The sequence below is a fragment of the Monodelphis domestica genome, chromosome 5 (genome assembly GCF_027887165.1).
Source record: "Monodelphis domestica isolate mMonDom1 chromosome 5, mMonDom1.pri, whole genome shotgun sequence".
Lineage (NCBI taxonomy): Eukaryota > Metazoa > Chordata > Mammalia > Didelphimorphia > Didelphidae > Monodelphis > Monodelphis domestica.
This window is the reverse complement of record NC_077231.1, coordinates 199,580,975-199,597,030: the sequence shown is the minus strand read 5'-3', so window position 1 is coordinate 199,597,030 and position 16,056 is coordinate 199,580,975. Positions and strand designations below refer to the sequence as shown.

General features: G+C 37.7%; 1 protein-coding gene across 1 annotated transcript in view; it reads right to left on the bottom strand.

Annotated features, from left to right (window-relative positions):
* The window catches only part of SND1 (staphylococcal nuclease and tudor domain containing 1), a 547,109-nt gene extending 531,285 nt beyond the window's left edge, over positions 1-15,824 (bottom strand). Inside the window, exon 1 of the mRNA XM_001366193.5 lies at positions 15,551-15,824. Coding sequence (XP_001366230.2) covers positions 15,551-15,628 — 78 coding nt within the window. The 5' untranslated portion in view covers positions 15,629-15,824. The remainder of the gene's footprint in view (positions 1-15,550) is intronic.
* Positions 15,825-16,056: the final 232 nt, after the last annotated feature.

Here is a 16,056-nt window from a genome sequence, read left to right as displayed (position 1 = left end):
AACTTTGAACGTGAATGGGATGAACACACCCATAAAACGTAGACGAATAGCAGAATGGATTAGAATCCAAAACCCTACCATATGTAGTCTTCAAGAAACACACATGAGGCAGGTAGATACTCACAAGGTCAGAATTAAAGGATGGAGTAAGACCTTTTGGGCCTCAACTGATAGAAAGAAGGCAGGAGGTACAATCATGATATCTGACAAAGCCAAAGCAAAAATAGACCTGATTAAAAGGGATAGGGAAGGTAAATATATTGTTAGGGACTATAGACAATGAGGAAATATCACTAATCAACATCTATGCACCAAATGGTATAGCACACAAATTTCTAAAGGAGAAACTAGGAGAATTGAAGGAGGAAATAGACAGTCAAACCATATTAGTGGGAGATCTAAACCAACCACTACCAAATTTAGATAAATCAAATAAAAAAACAAATAAGAAAGAGGTAAAAGAAGTGAATGAAATCATAGAAAAATTAGAGTTAATAGACATATGGAGAAAAATAAATAGGGACAAAAAGGAATACACCTTCTTCTCAGCACCACATGGCACGTTCACAAAGACTGACCATACACTAGGTCACAGAAACATGGCATACAAATGCAGAAAAGCAGAAGTAATAAATGCAGCCTTTTCAGATCATAAGGCAATAAAAATAATGATCAGTAAGGGTACATGGAGAGTCAAATCAAAAATTAATTGGAAATTAAATGATACTCCAAAATCAGTTAGAGAACAAATCATAGAAACAATTAATAATTTCATCGAAGAAAATGACAATGGTGAGACATCCTTTCAAACCTTATGGGATGCAACCAAAGCAGTATTCAGAGGAAAACTCATATCCCTTAGTGCATACAGTAACAAATTAGGGAGGGCAGAGATCAATGAATTGGTAATGCAAATAAAAAAACTTGAAAGTGAACAAATTAACCCCCCCCAGAAGAAAACCAAACTAGACATCCTAAAAACTATGGGAGAAATTAACAAAATCGAAACTGATAGAACTATTGAACTAATAAATAAGACTAGAAGCTGATACTTTGAGAAAACAAACAAAATAGACAAAGCACTGGTCAATCTAATTAAAAAAAGCAAAGAAGAAAAGCAAATTAACAGCATCAAAGATGAAAAGGGGGACATCACCTCCAATGAAGAGGAAATTAAGGCAATCATTAAAAACTACTTTGCCCAATTATACGGCAATATACCAATCTAGGCAATATGGATGAATATTTACAAAAATAGAAATTACCTAGACTAATAGAAGAAGAAATAGAATTCTTAAATAATCCCATATGAGAACAAGAAATCCAACAGGCCATCAAAGAACTCCCTAAGAAAAAATCCCCAGGGCCTGATGGATTCACAAGTGAATTCTATCAAACATTCAAAGAACAGCTAATCCCAATACTATACAAACTATTTGACATAATAAGTAAAGAGGGAGTTCTACCAAATTCCTTTTATGACACAAACATGGTACTGATTCCAAAACCAGGCAGGTCAAAAATGGAGAAAGAAAACTATAGACCAAATCTCCCTAATGAATACAGATGCAAAAATCCTAAATAGGATACTAGCAAAAAGACTCCAGAGCAAGTGATCAGGAGGGTCATTCACTATGATCAAATAGGATTCATACCAGGAATGCAGAGCTGGTTCAATATTAGGAAAACCATTCACATAATTGACCACATCAACAAGCAAACCAACAAAAATCACATCATTATTTCAATAAACACAGAAAAAGCCTTTGATAAAATACAACACCCATTCCTATTAAAAACACTAGAAAGTATAGGAATAGAAGGGTCTTTCCTAAAAATAATAAATAGTATATATCTAAAACCATCAGCAAACATCATCTGCAATGAGGATAAACTAGATGCATTCCCAATAAGATCAGGAGTGAAACAAGGATGCCCATTATCACCTCTATTATTTAACATTTTACTAGAAACATTAGCAGTAGCAATTAGAGAAGAAAAAGAAATTCAAGGCATTAAAACAGGCAATTAGGAGACCAAGTTATCACTCTTTACAGATGATATGATGGTCTACTTAAAGAATCCTAGAGAATCAACAAAAAAGCTAATTGAAATAATCAACAACTTTAGCAAAGTTGCAGGATACAAAATAAACCCACATAAGTCATCAGCATTCCTATATATCTCCCACACATCTCAGCAGCAAGAATTAGAAAGAGAAATCCCATTCAAAATCACCTTAGACAAAAGGCAATAAAAGACTGTCTGCCCTTTGATCCAGCCATAGCACTGATGTGTCTGTACCCCAAAGAGACAATAAGGAAAAAGACTTGTACAAGAATATTCATAGCTGCACTCTTTATGGTGGCCAAAAATTGGAAAATGAGGGGATGTCCTTCAATTGGGGAATGGCTGAACAAATTGTGGTATATGTTGGTGATGGAATACTATTGTGCTCAAAGTAATAATAAAGTGGAGGAATTCCATGGAGACTGGAACAATCTCCAGGAAGTGATGCAGAGCGAAAGGAGCAGAGCCAGGAAAACATTGTACACAGAGACTGATACACTGTGGTACAATCGAAAGTAATGGACTTCTCCATTAGTGTCAATGCAATATCCCTGAACAATATGCAGGGATCTAGGAGAAAAAACACTATCCACAACAGAGGACAAACTGTGGGAGTAAAAATACCAAGGAAAAGGAACTGCTTGACTACAGGGGTTATGGGGATATGAATGAGGAGAGACTCTAAATGAACACTCTAATGCAAATACCCACAACATGGAAATGGGTTTGAATCAAGAACACATGTGATACCCAGTGGAATCATGCGTTGGCTGGGGGGGGGGGGGGGGAAGAAAATTATCTTTGTCTCCAATGAATAATGTTTGGAAATGACCAAATAAAATAATGTTCAAAAAAAAATCACTTTAGACAAAATAAAATACTTAGGAATCTATCTCCCGAGACAAACACAGGAACTATATGAACACAACTACAAAACACTCTCCACACAATTAAAACTAGACTTGAGCAATTGGAAAAACATTAACTGCTCAGGGAAGGACAAGCCAATATAATAAAAATGAACATCCTATACAAACTGATCTATTTAGTGCCATACCCTTTGAACTTCCAAAAATTTTTTTTACTGAATTAGAAAAAAACATAACAAAGTTCATTTGGAAGGACAAAGGATCAAGGATATCCAGGGAAATAATGACAAAAAAAAATACAAAGGAAGGGAGCCTTGCAGTCCCAGATCTCAAACTATACTATAAAGCAGCAGTAATAAAAACAATTTGGTACTGGCTAAGAGACAGAAAGGAGGATCAGTGGAATAGACTTGGGGTAAATGACCTCAGCAAGAGAGTCTATGACAAACCCAAAGACCCCAGCTTTGGGGACAAAAATCCACTATTTGACAAAAACTGCTGGGAAAACTGGAAGACAGTGTGGGAGAGACTAGGTCTGGATCAACACCTCACACCCTACACCAAGATAAACTCAGAATGGGTTTATGACCTAAACATAAAGAAGGAAACTATAAGTAAATTACGTGAACACAGAATAGTATACATGTCAGACCTTTGGGAAGGGAAAGACTTTAAAACCAAGCAAGACATAGAGTCACAAAATGTAAAATAAATAATTTTGACTACATCAAATAAAAAAGGGTTTGTACAAACAAAACCAATGCAACCAAAATTAGAAGGGAAGTAACAAATTGGGAAACAATCTTCATAACAAAAACCTCTGACAAAGGTCTAATTACTCAAATTTATAAAGAGCTAAAGCAATTGTACAAAAAATCAAGCCATTCTCCAATTGATAAATGGGCAAGGGACATGAATAGGCAATTTTCAGTTAAAGAAATCAATTCCATTAATAAGCGCATGAAAAAATGTTCTAAATCTCTTATAATCAGAGAGATGCAAATCAAAACAACTCTGAGGTATCACCTCACACCTAGTAGATTGGCTAACATGACAGTGAAGGAAAGTAATGAATGCTGGAGGGGATGTGGCAAAGTCGGGACATTAATTCATTGTTGGTGGAGTTGTGAACTGATCCAACCATTCTGGAGGGCAATTTGGAACTATGCCCAAAGGGCGCTAAAAAACTGTCTGTCCTTTGATCCAGCCATAGCACTGCTGGGTTTGTACCCCAAAGAGACAATAAGGAAAAAGACTTGTACAAGAATATTCATAGCAGTGCTCTTTGTGGTGGCCAAAAATTGGAAAATGAGGGGATGCCCTTCCATTGGAGAATGGCTGAACAAACTATGGTATATGTTGGTGATGGAATACTATTGTGCTAAAAGGAACAATAAAATGGAGGAATTCCATGGAGACTGGAAGGACCTCCAGGAAGTGATGCAGAGCGAAAGGAGCAGAACCAGGAAAACATTGTACACAGAGACTGATACACTGTGGTACAATCGAAAGTAATGGACTTCTCCATTAGTCTCAATGCAATGTCACTGAACAACCTGCAGGGGCCAAGGAGAAAAAAACACTACCCACAGAGGACAAATGGTGCGTGTAAAAACAGGGAGTAAGGACAACAGCTTGACTACAGGGGTGGAGGGGATATGAAGGAGGAGAGACTCTGAATGAACACCCTACTATGGAAACCAATAGCATGGAAATGGACTCAGGTTGAGGAAGCATGTGAAACACAAAGGAATTATGCATCGCCAATGGGGGGGGGGGGGGTGAGTGGCAAAGGGGGGATTTGTTTCTAATGAATAATGTTTGGAGATGACCAAATAAAATAAAGGCTTTAAAAAAAAAAGGTACTTCCCATATTCCATAGTCCTGTTTAAAAAAGTTAAGATAAAAAAAAGTACATTCTTCTCTAAAAAGCAAGAGGCAACAGTAGCATGCAACACAGGAAGATGTACCAAACCAAGTTTATACCATAGACTAGCCATCTGAAACAATGCCATCTGAAAATGGTTTAGAGTTTAAATGCTTATTAACTTCTATAAAACTGCTTAAGTTGAATTTTTTTTAAACCTTTACCTTCCGTTTTAGAATCAGTACTGTGTTGGTTCCAAGGCAGAAGAGCAGTAAGGTCTAGGAAACGGGGATTAAGTGACTTGCTAAGGGTCACACAGCTAGGAATTAAGTTGAAATTTTTTAATGCCATATGACACCTCTGTTCTTTTTTCCTAAAAATGAAAACTAGTAAGAAAAACATAACTGCAATTTATTATATTAAGTTTTGTCTGAGAATAAGTGAACTCTCCCAAACACATCTGCACCAAATGTTCACAACCTGCAATTCTACACCATTCTCTGCTAAAAAACAAAAAGGTAGTTGCAAAAGAAATCAGGGATATATTCCTCTCTTAACAATAAACTCAGGGCCATACCACACAACCTTTGGGGAAAAAAAGTTGTCAAGGAAAAAGATTGAAAGAGACAAACTGAAACAATTTATCAAGCAAATGTAAAATGCTTACTTTTTCAGAGTAAAAAAAAAAATGATCACATAGATACATACTTAGTATCACTAACTATACTAAGTATCTTAGTATTCTTCCTCAGCCGCCTCCCATAAAATACATGGAGTAATCTCTAACAGGTGGAGATCTATACTATTCTGAAAGGAAAAAAAAAGTCTTTTTTAACAATATTGTGTTGATTTAACTTAAACTTAATTACTTCTTATTGTCCATTCTAAGCCTAAAATGATGTCCTGAAATACTTATGCATATTTCTCTAATTTTACTCACTACATAAAACCACCTTCATCATTTCATTGCAATTGCAATGGCCATTGAGACTGATTTTTCACTAATATCAAAGCAAGCTTTTAAAGGAAAGTGTTAAAGGCCATAGTTGCCCAAAAGCAATGAATTACATGTCAGTGCTGACAGAGCATATTTATTAGCTCTAGTTTCTATTGAGTTCTTCACCTTAAGTCATTCTGAATATTTATATTCCCTTGAGTTTTGTCCCTAGGGAGAAGGGTAGTTAGTATTTGAGCAAGAACTGCCAAAGAGTCAACTCAGGAACTCAAATCCCACACTTAGCTTTGAAAGAAACACAACTATGACTGAGAGGAAGATATTTCTTCCCTTTCTCAATTTTTCCATTCTCTACATTTGTTAAATGAGTTTCAAATGACAATTAAATTTACTAGGCCACTCGAAATAATGAATATATATATATATATATATATGTACATATATATATTTACTACCTCAGCTACCTTTATGTCACATATCATGAAAACAGGATAGAGTAACCCAAGAAAAGGCACTACTGAAGAGAATTTAATTAGTGGAATTCTGTATTTCCCCAAAGTCATCCCTTGTTATCCCCACCTCCATTTCTTTATTCACTGTCTGTCAATAATATACTTCCACAGCTAGCTTTGGCAGTCCAATTCTTATTTATCATTAATTGCTAACCTCAAATGCCATCTCCTCCATGAAGCTTTCTCTGATCCTACCAGGAAGTAGTCTCTTCTCTAGACTCTCACTGAACTTTTTACCTCTCTTGCTCTACTTTTACATCCTCCTGTTACTTGTGTACATTTATCTCTACTAGAGTGAGCTCTCTGAAGGAGCTAGCTCTTATTCACCTTATTATCCACAATGCTTTCCCTAGAGCAGATATTTGATAAACATTTGTTGAAAGGAAAAAGGAATATCTTCTAATATACTAATGATTTATATTAATGGAACTCTTAAAAGGATTTTACTTATTTATATTCATTTAAGTGAAAAATTCATCTAATAAAATCTAACTGCCTCCTATGTACAATGCCCCATACTAGGCCTGGGGAGGCATTTGAGAAATAAGCTTTCAAAGAACTTGTATTCTACTGAGGTTTGTGAAACCCCACCACAAGTAACCTCTACAAATTAAAATAGTGCTTAAGAGAAATCCAAAGTGCTACAACAGTTCAAATGAGGAGATAGAGTTAAAAGTTTTGTATTTTAGTCTAGAAATAATGAGTTACAGAAAGCTTTTGAAGAGGATAGTGACATGATGAGACTCCAAAAGGTTGTTTTGGGAGGTGTATAGAGACTGGATGGGAGAGAAAAGAAACAGAGGTAGCAACTAAAAAGCTAATATAATAGTCTTGCAGAAAAGGGATTAGGATCCAAACTATGGAAGTAGCCACATAAATGGAGAGAAAGAAATATGGATATAAAAGATTTTTGTGTCAGTAAATCCAAAAGATCTGGCAATTAATTGATTGGATCAGGGTGGAGGAAGGAGGGGAAAGTAAAGAATGACTCCAAGATTTGCCAGATAATTTCTGGTGACCATACTCTTATCCAACACTTTAATTTTTAACCCTTACAACCTGAAATAAGGATGACCAGAGTTTGAATATTATCTTGGACACTTATGAACTAAATAGGGTGTTAAACTTCATGGCTATGGGAACTCAACTAGATTATTTAGGAAAATAGTAATTGGGAATTCATTAATTAAAATTTTAATTGGGGAACATTTAACAACATAAATAAAAATAACATAACATAACATACATAAATATACATACATAAACATACATAAAAATAACATACATAAACAACATAAATTTTAAAAAAATAAAAATAAAAATTATAGCTTTGATAATGCTAATTTGTGCTTCTCTGACCCATTTCTATTTTAATTTGACACCACTCCAATTTGAAACCAATCCAGCCAAATTGGATGAAAGGACAAATACTCACAATAAACATAGATTTTAGGTGGAAGGGCTGCTTTTGAGAGGATGTTAATGGGCTCCATTTTAAATAGATTGAGTTTCAGGTGTTGCTGAGATATTCAACTAGAAATGTTCAACAGGTGATTTAATGATGAAAGAGTAGAGCTTATAAAAAAGGACTGGATATATGGATTTGAAATTGTTTGGTGTTCTGTTCTGTTTTGTTTTGTTTTTTTATTTCCCCAGCTTAGCACCTTGAGCACAGTAGGTTTTTAATATATTTGTTGAATACATCCCCATCACCCACTTCTGAAAAATAAGAAATAACTAAAGTCAATCAGATCATGGTGAGCACTTTAAACTGTTATGTACTGAAACAAAACCTCCACTAAGCTATCCACAAGGAAATTTAACAATACCATTAAGCACAGAAGCACTCCTGGCCCCTTTCTATATGTCAGGTGAGTATAGGAAATGGCTGGAAGGAGTTGTGGAAGAGAGAATTCCATATCTATTCTTTATTTTAACCCCTCAGACCAAAGGCTGGTATCACTCATCTTGGTAAATGAAGAACCAAGGAAATCACTCCAGGGTTCCAAAAACAGTCTATGTGCTCCAACCTCAGGAAAACATACAAGTAAAAACAGGTTAGTAGGCAATCAAGTGAAGACATATGGCAGTCTGTACTTTATTTCAGTCACAAATAAAGAATAATCACAGTCCACAGAAACAGGGAAAATATATACCTTTCTAAAGCTTTTTTTTTTTAAACCCTTACCTTCTATCTCAGTTGTAAAAGTATCAAGTCTAAAACACAAGAGCAGCAAGGACTGGGAAATCCTAGTTAAGTGATTTGCCAAGGGTTATAGTTAGGACTTATCTGGGGCCAAATTTGAACCCACATCCCCCAGCCTCCAAGCCTGGCACTCTATTCACTGTGCTTCCTAACTGCCCCTTATAGATTTTGAAGTCTTCAAATTTCCTGGGATTTGTCCCAACAATAGCTGACAGCTTTCTTCTTTGTCAAGGAAAGCCTAGTATTCCTAAAATCTTCCTCAGAAGAACTCATAGGTTCAGAAACCTTCAGCTTGCTTTTCTAGTTTACAGGGGCTGCTCAATGAGGAGCAACTCCCACATGTTTCTGTCAATTCACTGTCCAAATCTTAATCCAATAGTAATTCTGCTTCCTCTCCTCCATCCTCTGAGCCTTTGCTTCCTCTATTAGTCTACAGTTTGTAAAATGAAGAAAGTTTTACCTCTTCATTCCTATGTCTTTCTCTTATTTTCTAAATTTTAAAATCTCTAAATTAAAAAAAAAAATAGCCTCCATCTAGGTTTTGAACCATGAGCAAAAATTCCTTGTCAGAGGCCACAGATATCCTCTGCCTTCCAACAACTTACTATACCTACGTATCCAACAAAGTTAAAAAGTATTGTTCCCAGAGCCTCCATCCTACTACAGTAAAAGTCCCTTCCTTCAAAGAGTTTTCATTCTCCTAGGACAGAGCAAGAGGTACACAGGAAAGCAGCACCTGTTTTCCTATTATGAAAGTACTTTTACCTCATTCTCCTAGCATAGGGCTCTACCTTTCTGTAATGATACATACCAATTAACCCCAATATCACTGGAAAAAATAGCACTCAAAGTAAATTCGGGCATGCCTAGCAGAAGAGCAGAAAGGACCTCAATTTACAAGCACATTACATATCCTAGGCAAGAGTTTTCTGGTCTGGCATAAACATGTCCTGTTCCCTCAATTCTAAAAAAATTTTCTTTATTGTCGTTTGTTTCAGTTGTGTCCAACTTTTCATGACCCCATTTAGGATTTTCTTGGCAAAAATACTGGTTTGCCATGCCTGTCTTCAGATAAGGAAACTCAGACAAACAGGGCTAAAAGACTTGTGCAGGGTCATACAGCTAACAAGTATCGGAGGTCAGAACTGAACTCAGAAAGATGAATTCTCCTGACTCCAGGCCCAGCCTTCTATTCTCTAAGCCACCCAAGTGCCCCAAATAGTCTTCTTACACTAACCACACAAAGATAGCATTCAAAGACATTATTCTACCTGAATAATGAATCTAAAATTCCTTCTCTTAAACACAAAACCAACTGAAGGTTGTATCTCTACTCATGTCACTTACAACAAGATGTTCCCATCCTTTCCCTAATTCAATTATTGCCAATTTCACTGATCTCAAATGGCTTCTAATGCAAGGAGAATGAGTAAATATAGCACATCCTTCCACAGTCAGATGCTCAAACCCCACAGCCAATCAGCTGCCAAATCATGTTCTTTCTACATATCCCCTTCTTTCTTCTGATGCTATCACCACAGACCTGAACTAATTCAATAGTCTGCCAGTTTATCTCCCTACCTGAAACCTCTCCCTAATCCAGTTCATTGTCCACTTGACTGTCAAATTGAGCTCTCTAAAGTATAGATATGATCATATCACTTATTCCATATTCTTAATCATTCCCAATCACCTCTGGGATCAAATATAAAATGTTTTTTAAAAACTTTTAAAAAGACTTTTTAAAAACCTTTAAAAAGACTTTTAAACCCTTCAAATCCTGGCCCCTTTCTACCTCTCCAATTTCCTTATATCCTACTTCCCCTTCCAAGTACTCCACAATCTAGTAATGGTATCCTTACTGTTCCTTATAGGTGACATTCCACCTCCTGGCTGAGCATTTTCATAGCAGTCCTCATGCCTGGAACCTGTCTGTCTCAGTTTACTCAACTGTAAAATGAGGATAATAATAGTACTTCACAGAGTTGTTGAAAGCATCAAAAAAAATACTTAGCATTATACCTGGCACACACTAGGTAAGTACTGTGGATTCTTATGCCGTTCCCACTCCAACTAATGATTTCCTCAGATCTCAGCTGAATTCCTATCTTTTGTAAGAAGTCTTCCATAGTTTTCCTTAATCTTAGTGCCTTCTTTCTGAGACTATCCCTAATTTGCCCTGCATACTTATTGCTTACACATTGTTTTCTCTCCCATTAGACTGTAAGCTTCGTAAAAGGACAGTTTTTTGCTTTTCTTTGTATATACCAAAGTTCAGCACACAGTAGGATCTTAATAATTGCTAGCTGCCTAAATGACTGACAAGGCCAAGGAGCAGAAGAAGGAAGAGAAGGCTTAAAAAGGTTGTCACAAAGAAAACTGTGCTGCCAACTTCAATTACTATAGCACTTCACTATAGTGTCTCTAGGGTCAATTTCTATATTAAGCACCTGCAAACCCAAAAGTTCTATAATTACAAGAAGAGATACAAAGATTATCTAAAATAGGTTCTCTGTCTTCACAGAATTTATAATCTGATAGAGAAATGCAATTATATACAATTATAATTTTTAAAAATATGGCAAAAAGAAAAAGCTATCAAATTAGAGGAGAAAATTAATGAAGCCACTTGGAATCATTGACTATGAAACCACCTTATTTAACAGACGAGGAAACTGAATCCTGAAGAAAACACCAACAGTAGAAAGAACTTAATATTCCTTTACTCCAACCTCTTCATTATACAGAATGTCATTATATTGATGTCAAGGGAATTGACAGGATTTGCCCCAAATCCCATTATTCACTAGATCTCTCTAATTTCTTGCCTAGTGTTCCTATTATGCTATTCAATTTGACAATTATAAAGCCCTTATTACATGCAATATGCCATGGAAGCATCATAGCACAGTGGACAGAGTATTTAACTTAGACCCCTCAGACTCTCTAGCTATAGTTACCCAGGCAAGTTTCTTAACTTCTCAGGCTGTTTCCTTACCTGTAAAACAGAGATGATAACAACAGTTACTATATTACAGATTTGTTATGAAGACTAAATGAGATAATATATATACATGAAGTGATCTGCACACCTTCAAAGCTATATATATATATATATATATATATACATATATATATATATATATATGTGGTGATGATGATTATGCTAAATATTAAGTAGGTTTAGGCAATCTTTTGGGTTAATTCTTAGCATAGGCAAAAATTTATGATAGATAAAAACAAAAAAAATCAGATTTTCTTCTGATTATTTTTTTGTTAATTGAGTTTCTACCTATTAGGTACTGGAAGAGTATGGGAAATAAAAATAAGAAAACAGGGATTAAGTTAAATTTGGAATATAATTTCTTTTATACTTCTAAAAAGTACAGGACATTAAAATAACATGAAAAATACTGAAATTTGATCCAGGAAACCAGGGTTCAATTCCTGCACCTGCACTCCCTAAATGATCATGAACAAGTGACATTTCTAAGCCTCATGTTCCTTATGTCCAAAATGAGGGGGTTAGTTTAAATGGCCTTTGTGGGCACTTCTGATGCTAAGCCAATGACCCTTCTCTAATTAGAATCCCAGCTCTGCCACTCAAAATCTTATGCATATGTGATCTTGAATAATTTAAATCTTTTTGGGCTTCAGTTTCCTATGTATAAAAAGAAGAGGCAGATCTAGATGTTCTCTACATGTCCTTTCAGTGACAAACACTATGTTTTGAAATCAAGGAAAGAGGAAATCTTCCATTTGGAAAGGGAATGGAGGCAGCAGAAAGAGTTCAAACCTGTGATTCAGTAGTGAGGGAAACTACAGGTGAGGAAACAATACCAATGTAGATAAGCAACTAACTATACCTCAACTGGAAGAGTTGCCTAGGAGACTCAAAGGGTCAAAAGACTTGCCTAGAGTTACAAAGGTACCATGTGACAGAGACAGTTAACCTAAATCTTCAGGACTCTACAGGCCAGCTTTCCAACCACCACAAGGTCTCTCAACTCTCCCTTATTCTCTTTGCAAGAATAAAAGTTAGTCTATAGAAGTATGGTAGATATGGCTTATAATAACATTTCATATGTTATTTAGGCCACCAATGAAAAAACCAAAAACGGTTCTTTAAGGGCAAGTATTGTGTTATTTCATCTTTTCATTCAGTCCCTAAAACTATACCTTGCATTTGATGGGATGAAGAAGAGGAAAGGGAGTGTGAGAATAGGAACAAGCTTTCTTATTTGTCACAGAGTACACTTGATGTGGGAACTCCATTGATACTGAGTGACAGTGTTAGTGTTGCCTGGTTCACTAAGAGGTTAGGTAATTGACTTCTCCAGCATGTCAGAGAACTTTTACTCAATTATTTGTGACTCCAAGGCCAGCTGTCAATCTACTATTGTAAAAATGGAGATTTGACCCTGGACTTCAATCCCCACAAATCCTTGCTCTAGTTCCCAAGATGCCCTCTAATCTCACTGAGATCCCCACCTAGGGGAGATCAAAATTTCTATTTAAACTGGCTGTAAAGCCTACTGAGGTCTCTCTTCCTGCTTCCGCTTCAAAGCACACACTTCTCTCAAGATGTAGTGTAAGTGAATGGGACTTTTTGGCCCTCCTAGTCACGTGCTTTCTTATTTTTGTATTTTTCTTTATTTCTTAATCTTTAAATAAACCTCAAAAAAATATAATACTTTTATTACTAGAAACTAAATTTTAATCTTAACACTATGCAATGTCAAGCACTTGCTAAATGTTTGTTTAACAAAACTAAATAACCAGAAGATAGAAGTAACCAAGATCAAGAAATCCGGAAATGATCACAGGAAGCATATCAGGTCCTAGAAGCCAGACATCAGTGTTTTGGGGAGATCAAAAAGACCCTACTCCAAATAAAGAAAATTTTAAAAAGTTAAAAACATGAAAATAAAATTTGGAAGGACAAAAATCTAGGTCTGAACGCCAATTAATCAAAGTAAAGTACAAGGCCATCAGAAATTATAGTGTTTTGAATGTAGTAGATTAGGGAAAGGTCTGGGGGGAAAAGTTAAAACAAGAAATGTTAGATTTTATTAATTACAAAATGTGGAAATTCTATAGCCTAAAAAAATAAAAGCTGGAAAGTTAAACTGAAAAAGTTCCACCTTGTTCAAGCAAGAATCCCCTGCTCTTACAATGTTTAGAATATACTCTTTTATCTCCACATTTCAGAATCATCTTCATTCAAGGCTGAGCTCAGATGCTACCACCTTTTCACACAGGCTTCCCAGATCCCTTGACTCTACCTCCCAAAACCCCATCCAACAGAAGACATTTTCTTCCTTCCAAATTTTTCTAAAGTATACTGTATAGATATCTCCTTTTCCCCCAGTACTCCCTTCAATGTATTATACATCTGTGCGTGTCACATTGGTTGCCCTAACCCCAGGAGATGTAAGGATAGATGTAAGATGCATATGGGCAAGGATATATAATTATTATTGTTGTATCTTCATCACCTAAAAGGTGCTTAATAAGTTTTTGCTGGAAGTCTGTAGTAAAATGGCTTCCAGGGAGAGTCCAGAAAAAAGCAAACCAAGGCTAAGTCAATGTCAAAATGGACTATGGGGAAAAGAAAGAAGTGAAGTGTACCAAGGTCTTATCTCTCTTAATCAACAAATTCCAAAGTAAGGACTGAGACTTTAAGTCTGATCCTAGATTGCTACATATGAAAAGGGACATCCATTTTGCAGTAGAACAATTTTGTTCTTGAAAGAACACTTTCCTGTCTCAAATTCAACCAATTCAATACAACATTTATTAAACACTATTTGCAAGCCACTGTACTAAGCACTGGAGATACAAAGACAAAAAAAAGTTCCTGCCCTCAAAGAGCTCACACTCTAATGAGAAGATACAACACATACATTAATACAAAACAAGGAAAACTGAGGAAGCAGAGAGCAATCAACAGAGGAATCAGGAAATGCTTCACCAAGGTGGTGGCACTTGAAATGAACCTTGAAGATAAGGTTGATAAACAGAAGAAAGTGCACAACCAGGCTCCAAAAAGAACTTGGCAGAGGTGGACAACTGTGTTCAGGGAAAGACTAAACAGTTCAGTTTAACAGGAATGCAAAGTTCATAATGGAGAACAGTATGAAGTAAAGACTGAAAAGGTAGGTTGGAGCCAGATTGTGGAGGGCCTTAAATGATAAACTGAGGGGGTTCTATTTTATTTTAAATGTAATGAGGAGCTACTGAAAACTTTTGAGCAGGGGGTGTCTCAATCAGACATATGCCATTGGAAGATCATTTCTACGTTTGTTGGATAGATTGGAGAAAGAAAAGACCACCAGCAGGGGGAGGCTAGTTTCAAGTAAGAGTTGATTAGAGTCTAAAACAAGCATGGTGTGTTAGGGGGCAAGGCTGATGTCTGAGTCCACATGTCATTGTTGGTAGTCAGAGGTAAAGAACAATCTTATTCCAATCCAGGACTGCAGAAACTGGGGATTTGGGGAAAGAAGCTGTTATGTCCCCATTTCCACACTCCAACAGAGTGTAAAGTATCCTGGGCCTCAACTAATAGGAAGACTGGGGAAGTCCTTGTCTGAAAAACTCTGCATTTGCAAAGAGGTTTCGATTCTGGACTCCAGTTTGGAGGTGGGAAGAAGTTGTATCTTGGATTATAGTTAAGGATTCCTGTTTCAGTTTCCAGTTCGGGGGGCTAAGAGGGAGAGTATCCTCGTCCCAAAAGACAAGAGGGAAGGAGGGGAAACTGTCCCAGAGTTCCATCTGAGCATATTGGGGCCGGGGGGGGGGGGGGTGCCTGTGCTGGGTTGGCGATGGGGGAAAAGGAAGGAGAGGCTCCTGTCTCGGCCTCCGAAGTGAGAGGGAAGAGGAGGTCCCTCTCCAACACCAATTGGCCGACATATGGGGGTTGGGGACGAGGGATAGGGTTCCACGTCCTGGGAGGGCAGAAGGGGTCCCTGTGCCAGACTCCGATTTAAGGAGGGATCAGAGTGGGTCCTGGGCCCGGGTCCGGCTGTCGGAGGGGTTGCAGGGTTGGGTGCCCCGGGCCCCACTTCTCACCATCTTGACGATGCCCCGCTGCAGGGTGGGGAGTGCGGGTCCCCCGGAGGAGCCGCCGCTCTGCGCGGATGAGGCCATGGATGAAGCAGAAAGGTTTTCCAGGCGATTGGCTGGGGTGAGGAAAAGAAGCTGGCACGGCTACGCTACGGTCGGGCGAGAGGCTGGGACGGACAGACGGACGGAATGGGTCCACAGCAGCACCAGCACCCGGACTGGAAGCAAAGGGGAGACGCTACAGGGGCCGCCGCCACACGTTCTACTCGCCGCGCAAGCGCACCAGAGACCTGCCACCTACCACCCAATCAGAACGCCCGGTCCATCGAAACCCAAGCCAATCGACACTCTGTTGGCGGAGCTCCGCCCCCAGGCCCAGTAGCGGGATGTGGGCGCCCAGCGGCACTGACAGAGCTGATTCGCCGTGACGTCACGAACTGAAGGGTGGGACTTCCGGGGGCAGGGAGGTGGTAGTGTCTGGAGGGGCCCGGAGGCGTGGTGGGGAAGGGAAG